The 24,200-nt window shown below is 35.5% G+C and overlaps 1 protein-coding gene across 2 annotated transcripts in view; it reads right to left on the bottom strand.

Annotated features, from left to right (window-relative positions):
- The window catches only part of RNF13 (ring finger protein 13), an 81,972-nt gene that overhangs the window by 16,622 nt on the left and 41,150 nt on the right, over positions 1 to 24,200 (bottom strand). The window contains exons 6-8 of one of the 2 annotated variants that reach the window (XM_074298346.1): positions 18,022 to 18,112; positions 4,638 to 4,743; positions 1,304 to 1,397 (exon numbers count right to left, since the gene is read on the bottom strand). In XM_074298346.1, coding sequence (XP_074154447.1) covers positions 1,304 to 1,397; positions 4,638 to 4,743; positions 18,022 to 18,112 — 291 coding nt within the window. The remainder of the gene's footprint in view (positions 1 to 1,303; positions 1,398 to 4,637; positions 4,744 to 18,021; positions 18,113 to 24,200) is intronic. The other variant, XM_074298347.1, reaches the window with a different exon arrangement.

Below are 24,200 nucleotides of genomic sequence, written 5' to 3' on the forward strand. Positions count from 1 at the left end.
TGAGTATGCATGTAAAAATCACAGACAGACAAAATCAAGCTTTCTCTTTCCTGGTAGTGACTAAGGTAAGAAACTCTCAGGATTAAGGCACAGGTCCTACAAATGGACAATTCCCACACTGGCTATCTGACAATGGCCATGAACATATGGATAGTGCTTTTGTTTCTTCCAACTCTGTCGAATTTATTCTTTCCTGATATCGGAAAAATGAGTATTATAAATGGAATAAACCAGATTGCAAACTTGTAAACCTGAAAAAGTTGGAAAGCCACCAGAAGTCCACTGTTGGGAATTCCAAACAAAGACTGGCACAGAGGCCACAGCTGAAAGAGAATCTGTGTTTCCTGGCCCAGCAGTGAACCCACACAGCAGCTGATTCATCAAAATCCCCGCATGCAAGGTAGTGACTAACCCATCAAAATGACCTCAAAAATGAGTGTGAGAGACAAATGTTAATAGCAGGCATTTTAAGTTTGGATATCACTCTCCTAGGATCTAAGGTGGTGAAGGGAAAAGCCCCAGTTGGGGGAAAATTTTTGTCCTTTTGGTTTTGCTATTTCTTTTCAATAAATATCCTTTTGTAAAAACAATGGATCCTAATTGCTCATCCTCGAATTTCCAATGTTAATTGATTAAATGATACTGGATAGGATACACTAACTGCCGCTGGCAAATGATACTGGGACACAGTAGAAGGAATGCACTGGATTGGGCTTGGAATATTGGAAGAGTAGCTCCACTGGAGTACTCCTGGGATCCTGAAGAAAGATGTATCTAGGAACCTGAACTACCAATGGAATTGGGCTTGAGAGCATGAGACTAGCAGTGCTAGAAAGGTAATATGCAACAATTTTTACCAAATGATCAATATTTCTAAAATAAGACCTAATAAAAAGTATATCAGAACTTTGAAAATAATTATCAGACAGAAAATGGTAGAGAAAATGTGCCCAATAGTGCCATTCTTTCAAAATTTTAAAAAATATTAAATTCACTTTCATCTGTCTGATTCAGAAAATTCACATTAAAACAAATACTTTAGTGAAAAGGATTTAGCTAGCAAATATTTAAACTGGAACCTCACCATACTATTTGTTGCCAAGTGGAAGTTGGTATAAAATGAAACTATCTTACTCATAATTCAATGGTATTCTGTTAACAAACTATCCAAAGGTCCACGTCAAAAATTCATATTCCCTAAGAGAAGGCTCCAGGAATCAACCTAAAGATAGTATTATAGTGAGCTTGCAAAATATTTAAACCCTACTGACAGCCATTTCAGAAACAAAAAATATTCACTTACCTTTCTTGAATTTATGTATAGGGAGCTTCTTAAGTTGATCTTTACGAAGTCGATTCCTTCTAGCTCTATGCCTGTCTTGCACAAATTTTGTGATCTAAAATCAAAAGAAAGGTATTATATATAAACCAAAAAAGGGATTTATTTTAAAGATATCTTAATAAATTTATTTTTATTTATTTGTTTGTTTTCCTAACAAATGGCTGCAAAGAAGGTTGAAATTAATTAGTGATTAGTTTCCCAAAGTCTTTTTGCATTTGGGTTGCATTGTATATGACCTTTGCATAATTAATTTACCAAAAAAGAATACAAAAACAAAAAATACATACATGTAAATTTGTATAATAGAAAGCTTACAGATTAAAATTAAAATATTGGCGATTAATGGGGCACTCACAATGGAATTCTATAATTCTATTATCCCCTGGGCCATAGTTAGTAAAATATCATAAAAAAAAAAAAAACCAATAGCACTATTACTTACCAGTGATTATACATACTTGCTTAATTTTATCTTGAACCAATACAATGGCTAACACAAGCATTTCTTTTGGCAAAATCATCACAAACTACAAAATGTTTATAATGCACTTTCAACAAAAAGCATTTAAGCATAAACTAGAAGAGCTAAACTTTCTCCTTTTCTAAGGAACATCAAAGTAGTATAAAGAATGACAGTCTAAGATGTGCATGTGTATGTATGCTTAAAAGGAAAACAAAGAACAGATCAAAATATTAAATTAAAGCTTTATTGTAATAGCCCAATATAACATTTTATATTATAGATCGATCACTGTTTAAATGTCAATTAGAAGCAGGAGAGAAAAAACAAAAAAATAATCAAAGAAGAGATCAAAAAAAGCAACCATGGATGGTTTCCATCTACAATTACGATGACAAGAAGCAGTAAGTAATATTTTGAACAACTCACAAGAATTTCTATTCTAATATGTGCAAAATACAGCTGCATAATAATTGTTTTAAGAGATTCTTTTCTTCTATGAGAAGGATGGTACAACTAACATGTACTATGAATTTTTAATTATTTAATATAAAAGGGAACTCTTTAATATTTTATCTTTACATATTTATATTTCATATGTTTGTTACCTTTAAGATGTTTTAAAAAGAAATGAAAAGCTAAAACTTCCAAGTTAATGACTACACATTGTGTATGTGTACGTACACACACACACACACACACACACACACACACACACACACACACACACACACACACACACACACACCCAGCACAGTGAAAGGCACTATGCTGATCTTTAATAAGGCACTCTAAATATTTGAGACAGACACAGACACACAACATAGACACACACACACAATTTTATTATTTCCTATAAATCAAAAGTTTTCTTTTGTCCATGGTGAATATGATATGGTTGTTTATTTGTGCCAATTTAAGGTACAATAAATTGAATCTTGAAAAAAAAGGTCATCATATTAGCAAAGTTAATGTTCTTGTCTGTTATGATGACTAGGGCAACAGATACTTTAAGTGATAAACGTATAAGCAACTTAAGGGGAAAAAAATATTCTCTTACTCATGTCCCCTACCCTCTACCACACTGTTACAAAAATGATAAATATGCTCACTTAGTATTTATGACTACAATATTCATATATAACTTTTCTTTCCCCTGTTCTTACAATGTCAACATGTTGCTGATTCACATTATGGATAACAGCTGGCACTGGTTGATGATATAAATGCAAGTCCCTTCAGCCTGTTATTCTACTTATATTTTACACAGTAGTTAGTGAGTTATAGTGATGGTGGTGTCAAACCCAAATAGAAATTAATCCCTTCAGGATGCATACTAATTTAGGAAGCCACAAAATACTATTATCTATTATATTTTTTGTTTATTTTGTTAAACATTTCACAATTACATTTTAATCTGGTTTGGTCACATTGGGGGATTTTGAAGGCTGTTGGCATCTCTAGGCCATGAGTCTGATTTAAGGTTAACTAATAACACAGGACACAATGGAATATACGAAAGTTACTTACCTCCTGATATTATAGTTATTAAAAATACTAAAACCCATATTCTGACACCAGAAGAACAAATGAAAATGTGGTCATAAAATTCAAACAATTAATTAATTCTTAAATAATTCTTAACTGTAACAAGATGAACTCCGACCGAAATTATACAAGTGGATTCCAAAAGACACACAACATATCTTCTGTTCAATAAAAATAATAAGAGATGAAACTAACAGAAAAGAAATAATATTTCTTGATTATAAATACTGACGGCTTAATTAATTTAAAACTGAATGACACAGAATTTTAAAATGCACTAAATTCTCCTGACTGTCCCTTTTCCTTTTTTAATAGAAGGTTAACAATCTTTCCTGCTTAAAAATTTATCAAATGTTCAAAATCTTCTACTCAACTCTAACGGTATCAGAACCAATATACTATATATTACATATTACAATATGCAATATGCTGTGTATAAAAGATCAATTCTCAAGTCTCCAGTCATATAAATTCAACACTCCTCCCTGATTCTCTATTCAAAACTGTCATTACTCTAAGCTTTTATACCAACCCTTCAACAGAGTACTCAAACTCATACTTTACTGAGAATAGAGACTATCGCCATGAGCCTTCTTCTTTTCTCTGTATTGTTATTCCCTTGACTTCATCCCCTGATCTTCTTTGCTCTGTCCTCTGCATAAGATGATCTTTCTTCTCATCAAAGTCAACCATATATCTTTAATATGACCTTCTTTAAATTTCTTCACAAGACTGATTTCACATTCTCTAAATTCACAACTACAAATTTGGACATTAGTTTCTTCTTTCTCCCTATCTACTTGGCTCTTGCTTTGATATTTAAAAATGCCCTTACTAACACCACAGCCCTCTCTCTATCAACTTCCAATGTTCTTTTTCACGTTCATATTTGCCATCTTTGCTTCTCCTCCTTCTCTCTCACTAAGTTCTTAAACCATTGCTAGAGCTTTCCATATTACTTAATTCTCTCCTCTCTAGGTTTTTAGAACATTTCTCTTGGTTGATTTTTGTGCAACCATATGACTGTTCCTATTGCTCTGTCACAGTCTCGCTTACTAAACCATTAGTCACAGCCCTCATTTCTCTTAAGTTCCAGTCCCTTTTCACCAATTATCCAGTTGTTTACCTGACTGGTTAACAAATTTCTATAACAATAATTATGTATTGCAAAAATATTTCATAAGGTCAGCACTATTAGGCATGTTATTCCTATAAGGAAACAAAAGTATCATGCTAATTTTTCACAATCCTTAATTCTAGTTTTAAAAAGTACTTACAATTACCTACCATGAAGATGACAATCAAGATGAGACATATTCCCACTATGATGAGAAATGGTATTAGATAGTATTCTAGAGGAAGGCTAAACTCCGGAACCAAAACAATATGGCCTCTAAGGAAAAACACAAAACAATATTTGCAAAACATCAGTATTTGTCAAATCATATTCTACAAATCCCTAATGCAGTAAAACAAGTCTCAGGCTCAGATTCTTCCCCTGACACTTCACAGCTAGTGATTACCCCACATAAGATCCTTTATCTCCTTGAAATTCAGTTTCTTCATCTATTAATGTTTTGAACCTCCAATGGAATAATCAATGGAAAAAACTTTATAAGGTGTCAAGTATAAAAACTCATTTTCATAGGAAAACACCAACAAATGAAAATGTACACTTTTAGACATCAAAAATACATTCTCTTCCATTAATTTTCACTAAACTCTTACTCTCCTATGTAGTACATAGAAGTGTTTCTAGATTCTCCAAGGTTATGCCCAAAGAGCACAAGCTACAGAGGATCCTTTCAGGCAGGAATATTATTATAGGATGAACCTGACAATAGAAGCTTTGTCATGTGAGTAGCCATCTAGGTATAGGAAGTAAGGCCCTAACAGAAGGCTAACCATCAGATGACTAATTTTTTGAGATTCAACTCATGAATATAGTCTGGGTTGATAGAAAGGATAATCATACCAGGGAAAACATGGATCCCTGAAGAACTGGAGCAAAAATGCTAATAATGATACACATATGGCAGTATGTGTCTGTGTATATGTGTATCTGTGTGTAACAAATAGGATAATAGTCAATGAAACATGAAATCAAATAAAAAATGATCTATATGATGGTAAGTATATTAGTTATTTAACGAATGCTGGACTCAAGTAAGAAGAAGCTTATTTTCAGGACTAGGTGATAGGCAATCAGACCTTACAATTACCTAGACAATGATCAAGGAGGACAGAGCTTCTTAAGCATTTTGTTTCAGGCCATTTTAGTGCAGTTTAAGGACTCCTTACCAAAATTATGGTTTTAAAAACATAAAATACAACACAACACATCCAAAACTGGACTCATTATCTTTCTACCAAAAACCCTCTCCTCTTCTTAACTTCCCTAGCAGGAGCCACCCAGTTCTCAGTTACCCAGAATCAAAACCTCTAGGTGTAATTCTCACATGCATTTGTTCTCATTGTTTCTTAGTCATCTATTGGTATCCAACTCTTCATGATGCTATGGATTATACCGTCCATGGAGTTTTCTTGCCAGAGATACAGGAATGGTTTGCCATTTCCCTCTACAGTGAACTATAGCAAACAGAGGTTAATTGACTTGCTCAGTGCCACACAAGTAGCTGTGTCTGAGGCTGAATTTGAACTCAGATCTTCCTGATTCCAAGCCTAACCTATCCACTGAGGCACCTCGCTATCTCAATCGTTCTTTTTACCCCCTCCCATATCTAATGAATGGTAAAATCTTGTCCTTTCTGTCTCTGTAACAACTCGTGTGTGTGTGTGTGTGTGTGTGTGTGTGTGTGTGTGTATCCACCCCTTTTCTCCCATGAAACGACCATCATTCCACTAGGCACCCTCATCACCTCATACCTAGATTACTACACTGGTTTGCTGCTTGGTCTTGTTTCTTCATCTCTCTCCTCACTCCAAACCATTCTTTGCTTGGCTGTTAAGCCTAAATCCTAAATCGCAGATCCGATTATGTCAATCCCCTTCAACAAACTTCAGTGGCTCCCTATCACCTTCAGGGTCAAGTGAAAATCCTCAGTCTGGCTTTTAAAAGCCTCTATTTGGGACCTTCCCAGACTTTTATAACTTCCTCCCTTTCCCCTGGGGGAACCACTAGCCTGCTCCCTGTTTCTCAAACATGAGACATCATCTCCCAAGCCTGAGTTCTCACTGGCTGGCTGTCTCCCATGCCTGAAACTCTGTCCTCATCTCTACCTGCTGGCTTGTCTGACTTCCTTCAAGTCTTCAAGAGATGAGAAAGTAATCAACATTATCAAATGCAGCATAGGGATTAAGGTGAATAGAGACTAAGGAAAAAATCCACTAGAGCTATGGATTATACCGTCCATGGAGTTAACTTTATGGGAGGAAAAATTAATAGAAGGATTAGCTGAGATGGAGGATAAGATGGCAAAGTGCTGGGTGGGGGTGGGGGGTGGGGGGGAGAGAATTAAGACTTCCCCCACCAAACACAAGCTAATTTGTCTTTTCAGGTTATTTTGGTTTCTCTTTAGAAATCTATTTCATTTGGTGCATAGGTAACATCAATAAGATTATTAATTTTAAGTATTTATTTACCTCTTCATATTTAAAATGTAATTTCTTGCCTATTCTGCCAAACTCTACCAAAAACTTCAATATGACACAATTCCATGGAATATCACCTACTTTCAAGAGCTCAAAATGGCAACAATGACAAAGGAATAGATTTTTAAAATACATGATTTTTTTTTACAATATTTTCTGAATTTTTGTTTCATAACAGAGCTATAATCACCTACCTGAGAGGATTACTGTGTCAAATAAGATCATACTGTAGACACTTTGTTTATCTTAAAGTGCTATTTAATCATTTGCTAGCTATTATCTTCATCCTCATCTTCATTCAGGTCACCTTGCTTCTTAACATTTGTTCTGTTAAATAAATCAGGCATATAGAAATAACTAGCAAAGGGAATCCTCTCTAAGAAAAGTATGTCTATTTCTATTCTATTTTTTTCAAGCTGTTTAAAATGCCATTATTTAAAATTATTTATTTTTAGCCATAGAAAATAGTTTTTATGCTATCTTAGTTTCCTTATCTATGATGGAATATAATTTTCACCTAAAAATATGCTACAATAACCTGGTATTGAGAAGAATTCTAAATCCTATATATGAATATTTCTACACTTCAAGGCTAGTACATATCACACTTAAGACTCAGAAAACCAACTCAAAAAGTCACAGTAACAAAGATACTTTCTACAGGGATAATAAATATTCTATTGTTCCAATTTTAAAAAGTAGAAATACAGTAGAACACTTTAACTTGATACCTCAGACATATTATATTCTATGGAAGAGCAAGGTTGGAAGGCTATTTTTTCTTTTTCCTTTCAAATCTAAACAAAGAAAGTCTGTCAGATTATACGTATAAATACATTTATTTAAAAGGAGAAGTAACTTGCCATGGAAGTTTTTGGTTTTTTGTTTTTGTTTCTAATACAGAAAAGCAGCATCAAAGCCAAACTAACTCATCTAAAGAGTCTCTTGCTATAACAAAAGGAAGATGAAGATTGAGCCTCTGTAAATAAGGTATCTGTGCATCATATTCCTCATTCTTTAATAAAACCAACAAGAGGAAACAAAATTAAAAGCAATGAAATGTCTCTACCACTTAGCCAAAGTTTTGTCAATTGGCTGGATGAAAAAACAAGAAATGTCTTGTGATCTCTTCACTTTAATATTAATCATGCTATTAGTTAATGAGCTAATACTATTATAAAAAATTAACAGTTTCATGAAAATGACCCTGTAATCAGCATATGGTGGCCAGCCTTTATGTTACAGTAACAAAATTCCGCTCCTGATGGCCATCGCACCAGACACCCTCTGGCCCCCCCTACTGGATGCTTGCTGTTAGGAAGCCAGACAAGGAAAGCAAAGAAAAGGAGCCACTGGGTTTTCCTACACATCCAATACTGTGAAAACAACCACAGGAAGGGAAAGACATAAAAACAATTTCTTTCTTTTGAAGAGCTCCTTGTTTTAAGACCTCATGCCTAATTGAGTACAATTCCGCCAAAGCTTAAGACTTTGAATACCACGAGATTCTTCATTTGCTTTCTGCTTAAGCTTCTTTGGGCACAAACGGAAGATGACCACGTTCCAATCAGGTCAATTCCACAATTCCTGCCCTGTCTGCCTTTACTGAGGATTCCTGCGGGAGGTTCACATCTGCTTCGGGCACACATCTCTAAGGGCCCAGACACACGCTCAGGTCACACACAGGCCCAAAGGGCCCCGGGCCCAGCGGAGGAGGCAGGTCTCCTAGCCTGCTTCCACAGCTCTGGCCAGTCCTCAGGGACTAGCCCTATACTAAGTCCTCTGCCTTCGTGCTTCTCTCCAGCCTTGCCTGGGGATTGGGTCACAAGGAGCTGCCTCAGATCACTGAGAGATCAGAAAGAGCAGGGGTTCAAGTACCATATCCTCCAAATATTCAACTCTTAGATATCTAGGAGAAAGTACTATATAAAGAGGGAGTTCAGTGTTGTGTGTCTTCAGCTTGTAGCTAAAGTGATTCATTAATTATAGGGAATAACACAGGGAAAAAATGCAGTAACTGTTAAAAGGGCTACATAAGTACAAAAAGGACCTGTAATCTCATCAATGTACCTCCTGCCTCCAACAATGCCAAATGAAATGAATTTTTTGCCTGTCCTTCCTGGAAAAATGTTATCCATGGCCCTGCTTAAATCTGTCCCAAGTGGTCTACCTAATGTTCTTTGAAGCCTCCCTCACTTTCTCTCCACATTATGAGGATATAAATGGATCACTAGTTATTCCTTGTTCCTACCTTTTTTATCCCCCTTTTCCTTTCTAAAAAATTTATTTTTTTGCACAGCTTCTCCTTTGCAATTTTTTTCTTCTAATGTGCTGCAGCCTTTTCAAATTCAGCATGAAATTCTCTACTGGATGGTCCTCAAATGAAATTTTTCAGAAACTAGAATCTCCCTAACTTATGGCCATACAACACTGAAAGAATGTACACCCCTGTCTGTCTTTATCTCACTATCTCTATATCCCTGTACTTGTCTCCATATTATTGTCTCCTCTGTCTCTCTCAACAGAAGAATAAACAGTACATAAAAGAAGCCTAATGTCGCACAAACAATCCTCTTTTTCTGTTCAGCCTCATGCAAAGGTAGATTCTATTTGTTATCTAGTGATCTTAAAAAAAACTTTGTAAATTACCCAAAACAACCCAGCACCCTTTCCTTCTTTTCATTTTGGGTCTCATTGCTCCTTGGCAATCTCTATCCAAAATTTTTATCTATTCATCCATTCATCAACCTAATTACCTGGATGACCTCACAAGCTGTCCCAAGACTCAGACTGAACTTTTTTTTTTCCTCTCTAGATAAGCTAAGCAAAATTCTTTAGGTAAAAACTCTTCTAACTGATCATGGATCTCACTTAAGAGATTTTGTAATGTTACAGGGCTTGAAACAATTAGCACAGTGCTATCCCCAATCAGTGGAGGGACTTGACTATTAAAAAAAAATAGGCACTGAATACTTGACTAGGTTTCTGCACTCAATCTCCTCCATGACAGTGGGAAATGAATAAATGAAAAAGGAAGAGAAAATATTTTTCATTGAAAAATAGAGTAAAATCATGTTAGCCCCAAATTTATGCTCTGGTGAGGTACCTAAAATCGGCTGCACTGAACTTTTTGTTATTTTTGTGCGTGTCACCTTTCATCCTGAATTTTAAATAGCAGCTCTCTTGTACATGAGATATTCAATAAAAAGTAACTGTTGGATGAATTATAATATACTGTGCAAGCAGGTTTTTTTTAAATAGTGTAAAAGAGTCTTAAATGAAGAACTCCATTTTGATCACTGTTTCAGAATATAGAATGGAACTCGTGATTCTTGGCTTGATTGCTTGCATAAATGATCATAAAAACACTCTCAAGGATGGGAATGAATGTGATTTCAGTTTTTTATCAGTTCATTAGTATTTCCTTTGGTTTAACTTGGTGTTATCTTTCTCCATTGTCTCTCCATGTTTGTAGGGAAACATGATGAAATTTGTGCTCCAAACACTCAGACACTGGAACAGAAAATTATGTCTTTGTAAATGAATGACAAGAAATGATATATTTATTAGGATTGGTGTTTATTTCAATACTTCAATGATATGTAATGTTGATAAGGGTAGATCTTACATCAACTGACCGCAATCTCTCTCCATGATAGATAATAAACTGAATGAAAAATTAATAATAAATTAATAAGTGAATGAATGAAAAAGCTTCCTAGATATTTACTATTTGCAAAACAATGTGTTAGATGTGTTAGAATAACAAGAAAATCCCTATTCTCAAGACTTCACTTTCTAATAGGAATAAATAGTACATAGAGAAGGCTTGAGCTGCTAATCAGAAGGAAAGGAAGAAAGTTCTCTGGGTGCAGGTGCACAACAGATTTAACGCTGGTAGCAAGAACTTTCTTTTTTAGGTCTTCAGTAGCTGCAGCAGCTGAGGAAGCAGGGGCTGAAGCAACTGTTGGTGGCAGTTGGTGGAGATAACAGGTCTCTTCTCTACAAATATGGAATAAATGATGAGGAATTGCAATTATCTAAATTATCTGCTAAAGCTCTTTATCTGTCTAAAGCAGAACTACTAGTATTTTTTTTTACTTATTTTAATTATTAAAAGGAAGAAGAACTAGTGAGAAAGTGTACTGAGAGTACTCTTGGGCAAAAAAATTCATAATCTTTTGGTTAACTTGATAATGAGTCTCTGCATATAGCTGGGCTGGTCCATGTACAACAGACAAATTATAACCATTCTTAGACCCCATTACACTGTGAAGATGGTTCTCAGTTCTCTGATTTTCTCAGCTACCAAATCACAAAATGCTTCTAGCTTGAGCTTGGTAATGATTAGAAGGCATATCTAGTTAACACTCTAGAATCCATGGCTAAATCCTGTAGAATTCATTACATTTACTCTCTTGCTCAAAATAGGAATCACTTTAAATTTTACCATTAAGAAAGGCATTTCTCATTACTCTGAAAATCAAAACTCCAGTCTTCCTTAGCAAACTATCCCTATTCTGACCCAATCAGTTTAGTTCAAGGCAATATGTCATACAACTACAAAGGTAATAGAAAATTTGGGAGTGATTCTGAATCTTTTAATTGAAGGAAAATTTATGAGTTGAAAAGGGAATTAGGAGAATGAGAGGAGAAAGAAAATGTAGGACTGAGAAAAGAAGAATTTCTGGAGAATTCTTGGACTAAGTGTAAGAGGAGTATAGGAAGGGGGGGGGGGGAGGAAGAGAAGTCTAAGATTGAAAGGAGAAAAAAAATGCAGGACTGAGTTAATGACAGTAAAATCTACCAACCAACAAATCTAAATCATTTGTGAAGCACCTGAGCCTCCAGTTCACACATTTCCTTCCCAAATATATTCAGTACTTAACTTATAAATCAATTTCTCTTCTCCAGCCCTTATAATACACTGACCTCCCAGTCCTTTCACTAAGCTTTCTCAATCATCCAAGTTCTAATCACAACCTCACCTCGTTTTCTGATGTTCAAATAAATTTCTTAGGTACCAGAATGTCTCTGCTTAAAATCTGCTTAAAATCATAGAAAATTCCTTAACAAAGACTACAATCAGAGAAGTAACTTCATTCAGTGACTGATTATTAAGCAGCCATTCACCACTCACTATCACAGAAGATGTTCTACACAACGTCCAAATGGAAAAGGGATTCCCAAACAGATACTGACATCTTCCAGATATTCTTTGGTTTACAAGAGCAAATTGCTGCTGTTATGCCAATGGCATGAAGCCCTACAACATTAGAGTATCTTTTTGAAGGAATCTAAAACTATTCTAAATAAATAAATTATAACAATTTATAGAGGGAAACCTAAAAGGATGAAAAAATGCTTACTACTGTCTACACTGAGGCATTTGACTAGATTGAATCTATGTAACAAGAGATAAATCTAGGTTAGGTTTTGTTTGACAGTGAGTTGGTCCCAGAAATGAGTAAGAGAAAAAGAACTGGCTGAATTGCTATTGGAAACTGTGCAATGTTTTAATGATCACAAATTTTTCCTTATTATAAAAATTCATTTTTTTTTTAAAACCACAAACATTCTCCCACTAGGGCTGTATGGTGTAAATTGTAAAACAAAACAAAACAAAAACAAAAAAACAGTCCTTAAGAACCAAAGTTACATGGGAGGCAATAGAGAATGGAAAAATAAATGGTAAGCACAAGAAGGCTATAGTATATATTGCATAATGATCAATATGTGCAAAACAGTGTCCAGGAAATATGAAATATGACCTAAAAAGGCTTCTCGGGAGGGCTAGTCATGTGGTGAGGATAACAAAGAGATAGACATTCTAAGTGCTTCAGTACTAATTTCCCTAAAATATAAAAAGAACTAAGAGGAAACCACAGGGAAGCGGGGCAGATTCTCTATGGAAGTTCTATGGAATAACTGCAAAAAAAAAAAAAAAAAAAAAAAAAGAAAGAATGGACAGGTTATATCCTTCATTGATGGAAATAACTAATACCTGTATATGAAACTACAGTTGCACTGAAAAATGAACATAAAGGTTCCTGTGAATGGTCTTTGAGTAAAATATCAAAGTATTACAAGAGACATGCAAACCCCACAATACAATGAGAAGAGTAAGGCTCTATTTCTGAACAGCTCTCAATGACAGCATCTGGTCCCTCCTTCAATACAAACCTTGAACCACTGTGTAATTCCATGTTACCACACGCAAAGAGCACACTCTAAATCTTCTCAAAATCAATGAAACCCAGCACCCTCCTAATAATATAGCTCCCCGGCTTTCCTTTCCAGTACTTCCCACATTTTAACTCATCCTACACTCTCCTCACCTTCACTGGTTGAGGTCAGGGAGGTAAAATACAACTTTTGCCACTTCCAAGCTCTCCCTCTGCTTCCATCTCTCAGTAAGCTTCTTTGGAGTTCATTCAAACCATATTTATCACCCAATCAAGATTTTGATAAGTGTCACCAACTGAGTTCCAGCACATCACTCTCCTTCAGGTGATTTCTGTCTCCCTCTTCCCCCCTTCTATCTGCACTCCAGTGGACTTAAATTACACGTAGTGACATGCTCTCAAGCACTCTTCCCTCCGAACTTCCCTCTCACTCATCCCCCCTACTCCCCTACCCTGCCCCACTGCACTCCCAACGCGCCTCTTCCACCTTCGGGGACTCTGAAATCCCCCTGACTTCAGTCAGGCGTCACCTGCTGCTCACTCCACTTTGCAACACTCCCTCACTTGGTTCTTTGGCTTCATCCTTCCGTCCTTGGGTCTTAGGCCACAGCTTTGACCCAGACTCCGGGACTTGCCTTTTTCCAGCCTGTCTTTTCCCTGGTCCCCCCTCCTATTGAAGATCTGAGACTGGAGATGGAGATGGAGGAATGAAAAGATGTGGGGAGCAAGATAGCAAATCATTCAGAGGCATAGAAGAGTCACTAGAGATTATGTAACACAAGTTTGTGGTGGATGGATAAATGGAGCAAGCATCTAAGTCCCTAATCTGTGCCAGGCCCTCTACTCAATGCTTTACAAATATTATCTTATTTGATCTCCCCAAGAACTCTGTAATATAAGTAGTTATTATTTCATTTTATAACTGAGACCGACAGAAATTAGATAACTAGTCCAGATTCATATAACTAGTAAGAGTCTAAAGCTGAATACTAATGCATTGTTGGTGGAATTGTGCCGTGATCTAACCATTTCTGGAGAGCAATCTGGAACTATGTCCAAAGGGCTACAAAACTGTGACTATCCTGATACAGCAACCCAAAGAAAGCATCAAAAGGAAAAAAGAATCTACCTGTACAAAAAATATTTATTGCAGCTTTCTTTGTGACAGCAAAGAACTGGAAATTAAGGGGAGACCCATCAACTGGGGAGTGGCTGAACGGTTGTGAAATGAATGTAATGGAATGGTATGGTGGTGTGTATAAGAGGATGAACAGGTAGATTTCAGATAAAACTGGAGAGACTTACATGAAATGATGCTGAGTGAAGTGAAGAGAACCAGAACATTATGCGCAGAAACAGCAACAATGTGTGATCAATTTTGATAGATTTAACTCTTCTCAGCAATAATCAAAGAAAATTCCAAAAGACTGATGATAGAAAATGCTATCCACATCCAAAGAAAGAACTATGAAGTCTGAATGCAGGTTGATGCATACTATTTACCTTTTTTTTCTTGTGTTTTTTTTGTTTTGCTCTGATTCTTCTTTCTTTCATAACTAATGTGGAAATATGTTTAATATGACTGTACATGGATAACTTATATCAGATTGCTTGCCATCTTGAGGAAGAATTAGGGGGAGAGAGGAAAGGAAAAAAAAAATTTTATAATTCAAAATCTTATAAGTGAATGTCGAAAATTATCTTTACATAAGGATGAATGTTGGAGGGGATGTGGGAAAATTGGGACACTAATGCATTGTTGGTGGAGTTGTGCAATGATTCAACTTTTCTGAAGAGCAATTTGGAATTATGGCCAAAGGGCTATAAAACTCTGCATACTCTTTGATCCAGATTTGTTTCTACTTGGTCTGTATCCCAAAAGATGCCCACATGCAAAAATATTTGAGGCAGCCCTTTTTGTAGTGGCAAGGAACTGGACACTGAGTGGATGTCCACCATTTGGGGAATGGCTAAATAAGTTATGGTATATGAATGTTATGGATTATCGTTGTTCTATAAGAAATGATGAGCAGGCTGATTTCAGAATGGCTTAGAAAGACTCACATGAACTGATCCTGAGTAAAGTAAAGTATAACTAAAAAAACACTGTACACAGAAACAGCAAGATTATATAATAATCAACTGTAGTGGACTTGATTCTTCTCAACAATGAGGTAACTCAAGGCAATTCCAATAGACTCATGAAAGCAAGTGCCATCCACATTCAAAGAAAGAATTATGGATACTGCATGTAGATCAAAGCATAGTATTTTCATCTTTTTTTTTCCCTTCTTGTTTGTTTGCTTGTTTTCTTTTTCCTTTTTTATGTTTTTTTTTCCCTTTTGATCTAATTTCTTTTTGCACAGTATGATGAATGTGAAAATGTTTAGAGGAATTGCACATGCTTAAATCTGGAATACAAGGTTTTGCAAAGGTGAATGTTGAAAACTATTATTGCATGTATTTGGAAAAATAAAATAATATTAAAAATAAATATGAGCAAGAAAAAACATATCTTTATATCTAATTGGAAAAAATAAAATAATATTAAGTGGTCCTTTCCTACCTTTCCAATCTTCTTCTATCTTACTCTCTTCTACATATTCTGGGATCAAGTAACATTAGACTGAATGGTCTTTCTTCTACATAGAACTCCCAATTCTCCATTTTCACTCAATGTCCCCCATATTTGGAATTGTCTCCCTCCTCATCTTCATCTCCTGCTTTCTCTGTTCAGATGCCTTCAAGTACCAGCCAAATATTATCTTCTCCAAGAGTCCTTTCCCAATTCCCCCTATTTATTATTTCCAAATTAGCCTCTATATATCAAATATTTGCCTGCTATCTTCCCCAGAGTAGTAGCTCTTTAAAAGCAAAGGGACTGTCTTTTGCCTTTCAATATGTCAAAAACATATAACACACCCCCCTCCAAAAAAAAGGACAGTTAGGTGGCAGAATGGAAAGAGCACCAGGTCTGAAGCAAGAAGAACCTAAGTTCAAATCCAGCCTCAGATACTTAACACTTCCTAGCTGAGTGACCTTGGCCAAGTCACTTAACCCCAATTTGCTTCAGCAAAAAATAAAATAAAATAAAACCACAACATAGCGCATGGCAAATTAATAGGTATTCAATCAATACTAACTGACTAACTTGCTAAGGCCCACACTATAAGTTTTGGATTAATCAGATCTCATGCTGATCAGGCTGATTATTATTTAATGGTTTTATTCTTGGCATAAATCCCTCTGAACTGCATGGAGTCACACCAATCTGTTTGAAAGATTTATAGTTGCAATACTGTTTCAGAACAAAGAGTGCCTTTTGAACTGGAAGATGCCACCCTAAAATCTGCCTTAAATTGTTCTTTCAGTAAACCAGCAAGTCAGCATTCCTTTATTCCGATTTCTTATGACTGCTTGACCAGCAAACTACAGTGTCCTATGAGATAATCACCAAGACTTCTCTTACTTGACAGGCAGCAAGAGGGAAGGTTACATAATTTTTCTTTCCCCAAAAAAAGCAAAGGAGCACAGAAGGTGAGAAAATAAATGAGTTTACGAGGAAGATGCACTGTGGTTTGTACTCTGATGAAATATCAACATCTAAACAGGCCAGTTCCTAAAGGCTAGAGGGGAACATGAGGTTCTAGATCCAGTATCCCCTTCTCAGCACTCACACCCTTCATGACCTGGCCCCTTCCAGCCCAGCCAGTCTTTGGACATGTTCCTCTGTGTCCCTCTGGGCAGGGATGTCCCCCACTGCTTCGCATTCTGCCGACTCTCATCTGGTTGGCTCCCTTTTCCAGACTCAGTTGAGACCCTATCTTCAATAGGAGGTTTTTCTCAGTCCCACAAGCTGCTTTGTTTTGTCTTCTAAAGTTACTTTTATCTGCTGTGTAGTACATAAACACGTATGTATGTAGTGTCTCCATGATTAGAATTTATATTCAAATTCCTTGAGAGCAGGAAACTATTTTTTTACTTCCATTGTATTCTCAGTTATTAGTATAGTACTTGGCACATAATAAATGCTTACTTTAATTTTTTACTTGCAATAAGTAATTCTTATAAATAAGTTTAAATGCTATTTGGGTAACTAATTGATTAGGATGCTGTGAGGAAAAGAGAGACCTTTACCACAGTAACTTAAAACAGGGGTATTATGTAAATTTTTATTATGAATTAACTATTAATTATTGATGATCATATGACAAGTTTAATCTGGGTAACAACATTACAAAATCTTAAAACTGAAATGAATCCTTAGAGGTCACTTAGTCTAATTCCCTCGTGATTTATAATTACTAGCTAAGTATGAGTTGGACTAAAAAAGCCTCTCAGGCATTTTCAGCTCTCTGAGTCAGAAAAAAAAAAAAGAGAGAGAGAGAGAGAGAGAGAAAAAAATCAAAGCACACAGAGCCTGAAACAAAGTCCTTATTAGGATTTCAGCTCTCCTAATCCAAGCTCCCTAATTTCATAGATCAGAAATTATATCTAAGTAACATTAAATGACTTGCTCAAGACTTGAGACTTGGATCTTAAGTGCTCAAATATCAAATTTATTTTTCTTTCCATGGATTTGCTGTTGCTAATTATAATTTTCTAATAAAATCTTTCTTCTTGTTCCCACTTTCCAAATTACTCACCCAATCAAACTTTTTTCATCATACTAAATATTACAATTAAATGGTCTTTATTTCACTTTTCCTTTCACTTTTTCCCTATCAACTGAAGCCAAGCATGGAAAACAAAATTGCAAAGGCTAGACAATATGAACAATATGGGAATCAGCATGAGATCTGATTAATCCTAAAGCCATACAAACATTATTATAGAATAAGAATTTCAAAGGAACATTTTTGTCAATTACTTACCCTTTTTCATATGTGAATTCATCTTTAAGTGAATTGGCTGATGCCTCACCAATAAAGACAGAAGGAATATCAATCTTCTTTAAAATACCAACTGTTTAAAAAAAAATATATCATTTCTATTTGTAAATGAAATTGACCTAATAATAATAATAATAATTAATACTTTAGGAAGTTTATTATTCACAGATAGATTTTTGACATGAGTTTTGTTCCAGCAAATTTTTTTTATTTAGAATTTTTTTCCCCACAGTATATATGCATGAGTAATTTTTTTTATAATATTATCCCTTGTATTCATTTTTCCAAATTATCCCCCCCTCCCTCCACTCCCTCCCCCCGAAGACAGGCAATCCCATACATTTTACATGTGTTACAATATAACCTAGATACAATATATGTGTGTAAATCTCATTTTCTTGTTGCATATTAAGTATTAGATTCCGAAGGTGTAAGTAACCTGGGTAGATAGACAGTAGTGCTAACAATTTACATTCACTTCCCAGTGTTCCTTCTCTGGGTGTAGTTATTTCTGTCCATCATTGATCAACTGTTCCAGAAAATTTTTATATTTTTATAAAGAGGCTAAGAACTATTTGGATTGGATACTAGATTGTTTTATTTATTTCATTACTTTAAAAAGTTAATTCTCTACTAAAGATCTCTAATACCACTGTGACAATTCTCTGAGCTCTTGAAGAGATAATATATATAAAGTGCTTTGCAAAGCTAACATGCTGTAGAAATGCTGTCAGCTGTGACTGCTGCAGTTAAAGGCTATGTCAGCAAAGTACATGTTCTGACAGATTCTATACCAAGCTGGAGAGGCTGTTCTCCATTCAGACTGAATGCTTTGTCACCAGACCACTGATATCACTCAGGGAAAAAAGTTTCATCACCAGGTGCCAAATGCTCATTCATTACAGCAACTCTGGAAACTTACCTACTAAGACATGGAGGAGAAAGCACTTATATCAGGGGAAGGGAACTCACAGTCTCTTTATGTTATAGTTTCTTTCCACATTTGGATCAGTTACTAAAACTGGTATTTTTCTAAAAATGAAAATACTACCCACTTTTAGAGGAAACTATAAATAAGCCAGATGTAGAATGCTAAAGAGAATAGCTATACTATGAGTTCAAAATGTTTTATGGTAAGAGTCTGAGAATTAACCTCATACTTCCCTAGGCTGCCATAACAATTAATAGTGCTATTTAAAGCTTTTAATCATCAAAGTATCAAGCTAAAGTTCAAGTCTCTTAAAAATGCTTCTTCAACATTTATTAAACTCTGTAGGAACTAACCACTGGGTAAGAGGGTACTTACTTATGTCTTTTATACAGTCTCCTAAGCCAAGGAAGAACTAGTGGTCTCTGGCCACAATCACATAGTAATAATATAATTAATGCAAAAGGATTTCCTTTCACTGTGGAAAATTAAAAAGCTCTTTTCTTTAATCTGGGGACTAACTGGGGGAAGTTGTGAGGAGGATTGCTACTTCACTCTCTAAAGCTCTGCCAACATGAAAGGCAGCGTATTTGATGACTTACTAGGTTAGACTATCTATCCTTGGTGGAAAAACAAAACCAAACATTTCTGTGGTTAGGTATCTAAGTGGTTAGTGGTTTCTAAAATGCCACTCAAGCTTGGACTCATGAATTACTCCTATCCTAGGAAGATATCCATACTTTGACATGGAAGTAAGGTCTATTTTAGCACTTAAAGTGGTCCCCAAAAAGAACAAAATAATAATAAAAGTATAGCACAAAAAAGTTTACAAAATACTCCCCAATAAATAATCAAAGGATATGACCATATGAAAAGGAAGAAATTCAGATTACCATTAGCCATGTGATAAAAATAGTTCAAATGACTCATAATTAGAGAAATACAAATTAAAACAACTCTGAGGTTCTCACTTCACACTCATCTTATTGGCATAGCTGACAAAAAAGGAAAATGATAGATGTTGACAAGTATATAAGAAAAGACATATTAATGTACTATCAGTGAAGTTGTGACATGGTCCAGACATTCTGAGAAGAAAAGGGGGAAGGAAAAGGAAGTCTTTTCAAACATAGAGGGAACTGAGTCAAATTTATAACGATAAAAAGTATTCCATATTTGATAAATGGTCAAGGATATGAACAGACAGCTTTCAGATTAATGATATCAAAGCTCTCTATAATCGAGGCAGCTAGGTGGGGCAGTGGATAGAGCACCAGCCTTGAATTCAGGAGGAACCGAGTTCAAATCTGATCTCAGACACTTAACACTTCCTAGCTGTGTGACCCTGGGCAAGTCACTTAACCCCAGCCTGGGGGGAGGGGGGAAGTTCTCTATAATCAATATTAAAAAAAAAAAAATCACTACTAATTAAAGAAATTAAAATTAAAATAAAAACTTATGAGATTGCCTTTAAAAATATATATATCAATCAAACAACAAATGTCAGTGGGAAAATTGGGAAACTAAGAACTGCTGGTGGAACTGGAACTGATCCAATCATTTTGGATAGCAATTTGGAACTCTGCCCAAAGGGTAATAAAACCATGTGTACCTTTTGACTCATCGATACCGGTAGTAGATCAGTATCCCAGAGATTAAAAAAAAAAAAAAAAGGAAAAGGATTTGTATATGCAAATATGTATAGCAGCTCTTTTCGTGGTGATAAAGAATTGGAAATGAAGGACTCAATTGGGGGAGTAGCCAAACAAGTTACAGTACATAATTGTGGTGGAATATTATTGTGCTATAAAAAATAACAATCAGGATGCTTTCAAAAAAACTTGGGAAGATTTATGTAAACTGATACAAAGTAAAATGAGCAGAACAAGGAAGACATTGTACACACTAACAGCAACATTATCTTAGCTATTCTAAAATAATATAACAAGACAATTCTAAGCAATTCATGATGTTAAAACATGTTATCCACCTCCAGTGAAAAAACTGATGGATTCTAAATGCAGACTGAGGTGTGCTTTTTAAAACTTTATTTTTCTTCAGTTTTTTTGTTGGTTATTTTTTCAGGGGGATCTGGGTAACTGTGGGGATATGGACTTCTCCAATGCAGGTTATGTTACTCATTATGGCTCATCAAAATTTACTTGCAGAAAGGTGGGCTTGAATGCTCTCTTGGGTTCTGTTTACACTTGTTCACACTTAGTAGAGATGTGTTCTCATCTGATAAAGATATCAATGGCTAATTACACAAAAGAAATAAATTTTTAAAATTTTTTTTTAATTTACTTGCAGAAATTCTCTAAGACTACAGATGAATTCTTTCCTTACTACAACTTTCTTCTCATCTTAAAGCCTTCTGGTAAAAACCATGAAAAGATTAGGGACTCTTGTATTTGAATTAACAGTCAATCAATTAAAAAATGTCTAAAGGATGTGCTAATATCTTTAGTTTCTATCTCCCAATGCATGTTTTAAATTTATTTTCTTCTCTAATAATAGCAAGTAAAACTAGAACTAGAGTTTTTATCAGTAATAGAAGACAGAAGACACTACCACTTTAAAAGTTCAACTTAGATTTTAACTTCTTAAATTTAATTCATCGCTGAATCACAGCAAAATAATATTTAAAAGCCAGATTTTAGAAGACTCGAAGGGACTTTTTGTTCCCAACATATTTAGCGTAAGCCATTAACTCAATAATCCCATGCCCAATCCTTCTTTGTCTTTAATGATATCCTTCAACAGTTGCACATTATAGTTCAATACATACTCTGAACCAAATGGTTCTTGATGATTTAATGGTATTCCAGTTTAGGTATTAGGAGAAAGAATAATTAAATATGATGGTAAAAGGAAAAATATTATAGTATTCTACACAAAACACTGCACGGGTTACACTGCTACAAAGCAATTAACAAATCTCTCTTCATTTTAGGCCTCTTCTTCTCCTGTTCCTTCCACCCTCCAGTTTTCCAGACTAATTTCAGATGATACAGCCTCTCCTGGCCATTCTTCTCTCATAATGTTGACTCAGTAATCTCCAAAAGGGAAGCAGAATGTTTCCTCTTGCCTACCATCACTCAGAAACCTCTCCCCCGTCCATCATCTTGCCATGCAAACCCAGTGTAGATATAGCCTAGCTGACTCAAGTCAAAAGTTCAAGCCATCAAGGTCTCTGACACTCTCAAACTGACAACAAAAACAAATATAATCTGACTAGGAGAAATGATATTAAAAAGAGACACTGCCTCCTACTTTATGTCTATGCCCTAAGGACTATAGGACCTTTCCATCTGACTTGCAGATGGAGCCTTCCTTCAACATTCAGCTCAAGCTCCCCTTTTTGTGAGAAGCCTTCTTTGATCAGCTGATAATACTCTCCCCCAAATTACCTTTTTTTCATCACCTATGTTTATGTGTATATGTTTATTTATTTATACATCATCTTCCCAATTAAGATTTCAGCTCAGTTGAAAGCAGAGACAGTTCCACTGCTGGCTGCTGTATCCCTAGGACATGGAATAGTGCCTAGGTACTTAATAAATGCTTATCGATGGGTGGACCACCATATGGCATGGGTTCCAGAACCTTCAACACCCAAGTAATAATCCCTCCTTTCTGATTTCAGATACAATAATGCTAATTTGGTATGAGTAAAGTAGATTTTAGAGGGTCTACACTTTCAGATTCATATGATCTTAAGGGCTACTAAAATTAAAGTGAAGAATAAAACAAATTGAAAATAATAGCTATACTTGAAAACATGTCAAGAGGAAGAAATTTGATTTATCTTTCTTGGCCTTAGAACTTACATAAAGGTAAATGCAAGAGTAATGCCAGTAAGAGCCTACTCATACATTTTTATGCAAGAGTGCAAAGGGGGCTTTCTCAGAGAAATGCTATACTAGAGGTCTCCAGCAGAGGCTGAGCACTGTGTATGGCAGAGAGAAGGTTCTTCTAGAGATACAGTACAGACTTGCACATCACTGAACAGCTTTGTAGTGCTTCAATCTGATCTTCCAAAGTCCAAGCCCAGTCCCAAGTCTCATCTCAAATCCTACTGTGTGCACTGAGTTAGGTCCTCATGCCCTATAAGATCCTGGGAAAAATCTGAGAGATGGAAATGAGGAAGAAGAACATTTCCAGCATGCGAGAATTATCTGTCTTAAGGCAAAGAAACTGGAGAAGGACTACTGTGCATGAGGAGCAGCAAAAACAAAAATGAGAGTCTTAACTCAAGTCTGGAAAGGTAGGGCAGAGGAGAATAATCCAGAGTTTTAAATGCTGAAGACCTTGTCTTTGATCCCGGATATCGCAGAAGCTGAGTGATGTGCAGAGAATAACTTGGTCAGATTCACACTTCATAAATGTAGATTTTGAATTAGGTATATTCTTGCACATTCATATTCTACCTAGTTAGGAATCAGGACATCATTGGTGACCTAGGACAAAGAAGTTTTAGTAGTAGGACTTGGAATATACTTCCATGCAGTAGCTTTTTAAAAAAGAGAATTTTTTTTAATGCAAAATACAAGTATGAGATAAAGATATGACAGTTTTATTCATTCTATTTTTTCAATTTTCAATTCTGTAATTTATTGTCCCTCTCTTACTCTCAAAATTCTGTTCTAATATTACCAAGGGCAACCTATATTCAAAGCTTACTTCACATCAAAAAAACCTGTCAGTTTATTCTCTGACATCATTTTTTACTTATTTCCCTTAGATAATCCTCCCTTTTCCTCCTACTGTTAAGAAGAGTGACATCTGCTTCTACAGAGATTCTCCCAGCATTACACTGTTAAGCTTTTCAGGCTTTTAATCCCTCAGACAAAGAAAGAACATGGGTTGCATAGTACCTATCCCCTTCCTCGTTTCCCCAAATTAGTTACTTAATTCGTAAGTCTGACTTGTTTAAACTTTCTTTCTCCTAAGAAGTAAAACCCTAGATTTTTCTTCTTTTCTTTCCCTCACTGTTCATGACTTTTTTTTTTTCACAGAAAATCATGAACTAACATATTATAAGTTTAGTTATCCAACTTCTCTAGAAGCTTTCAGTCTCAAAGGAAGAACAATTCCTTCTAGTCTAACAATCAGGAAAGACAACTAAACAGAAAAGAGAATTTAAATAAGCTTCATCACCATCTGTCCACATTTAATGCCAATATGATAGATTCCTAGTGTGAGATGAAGTACACCTAACAAAGGCTGATAA

Source organism: Sminthopsis crassicaudata, chromosome 3 (assembly GCF_048593235.1).
Source record: "Sminthopsis crassicaudata isolate SCR6 chromosome 3, ASM4859323v1, whole genome shotgun sequence".
Taxonomy (NCBI): Eukaryota; Metazoa; Chordata; class Mammalia; order Dasyuromorphia; family Dasyuridae; genus Sminthopsis; species Sminthopsis crassicaudata.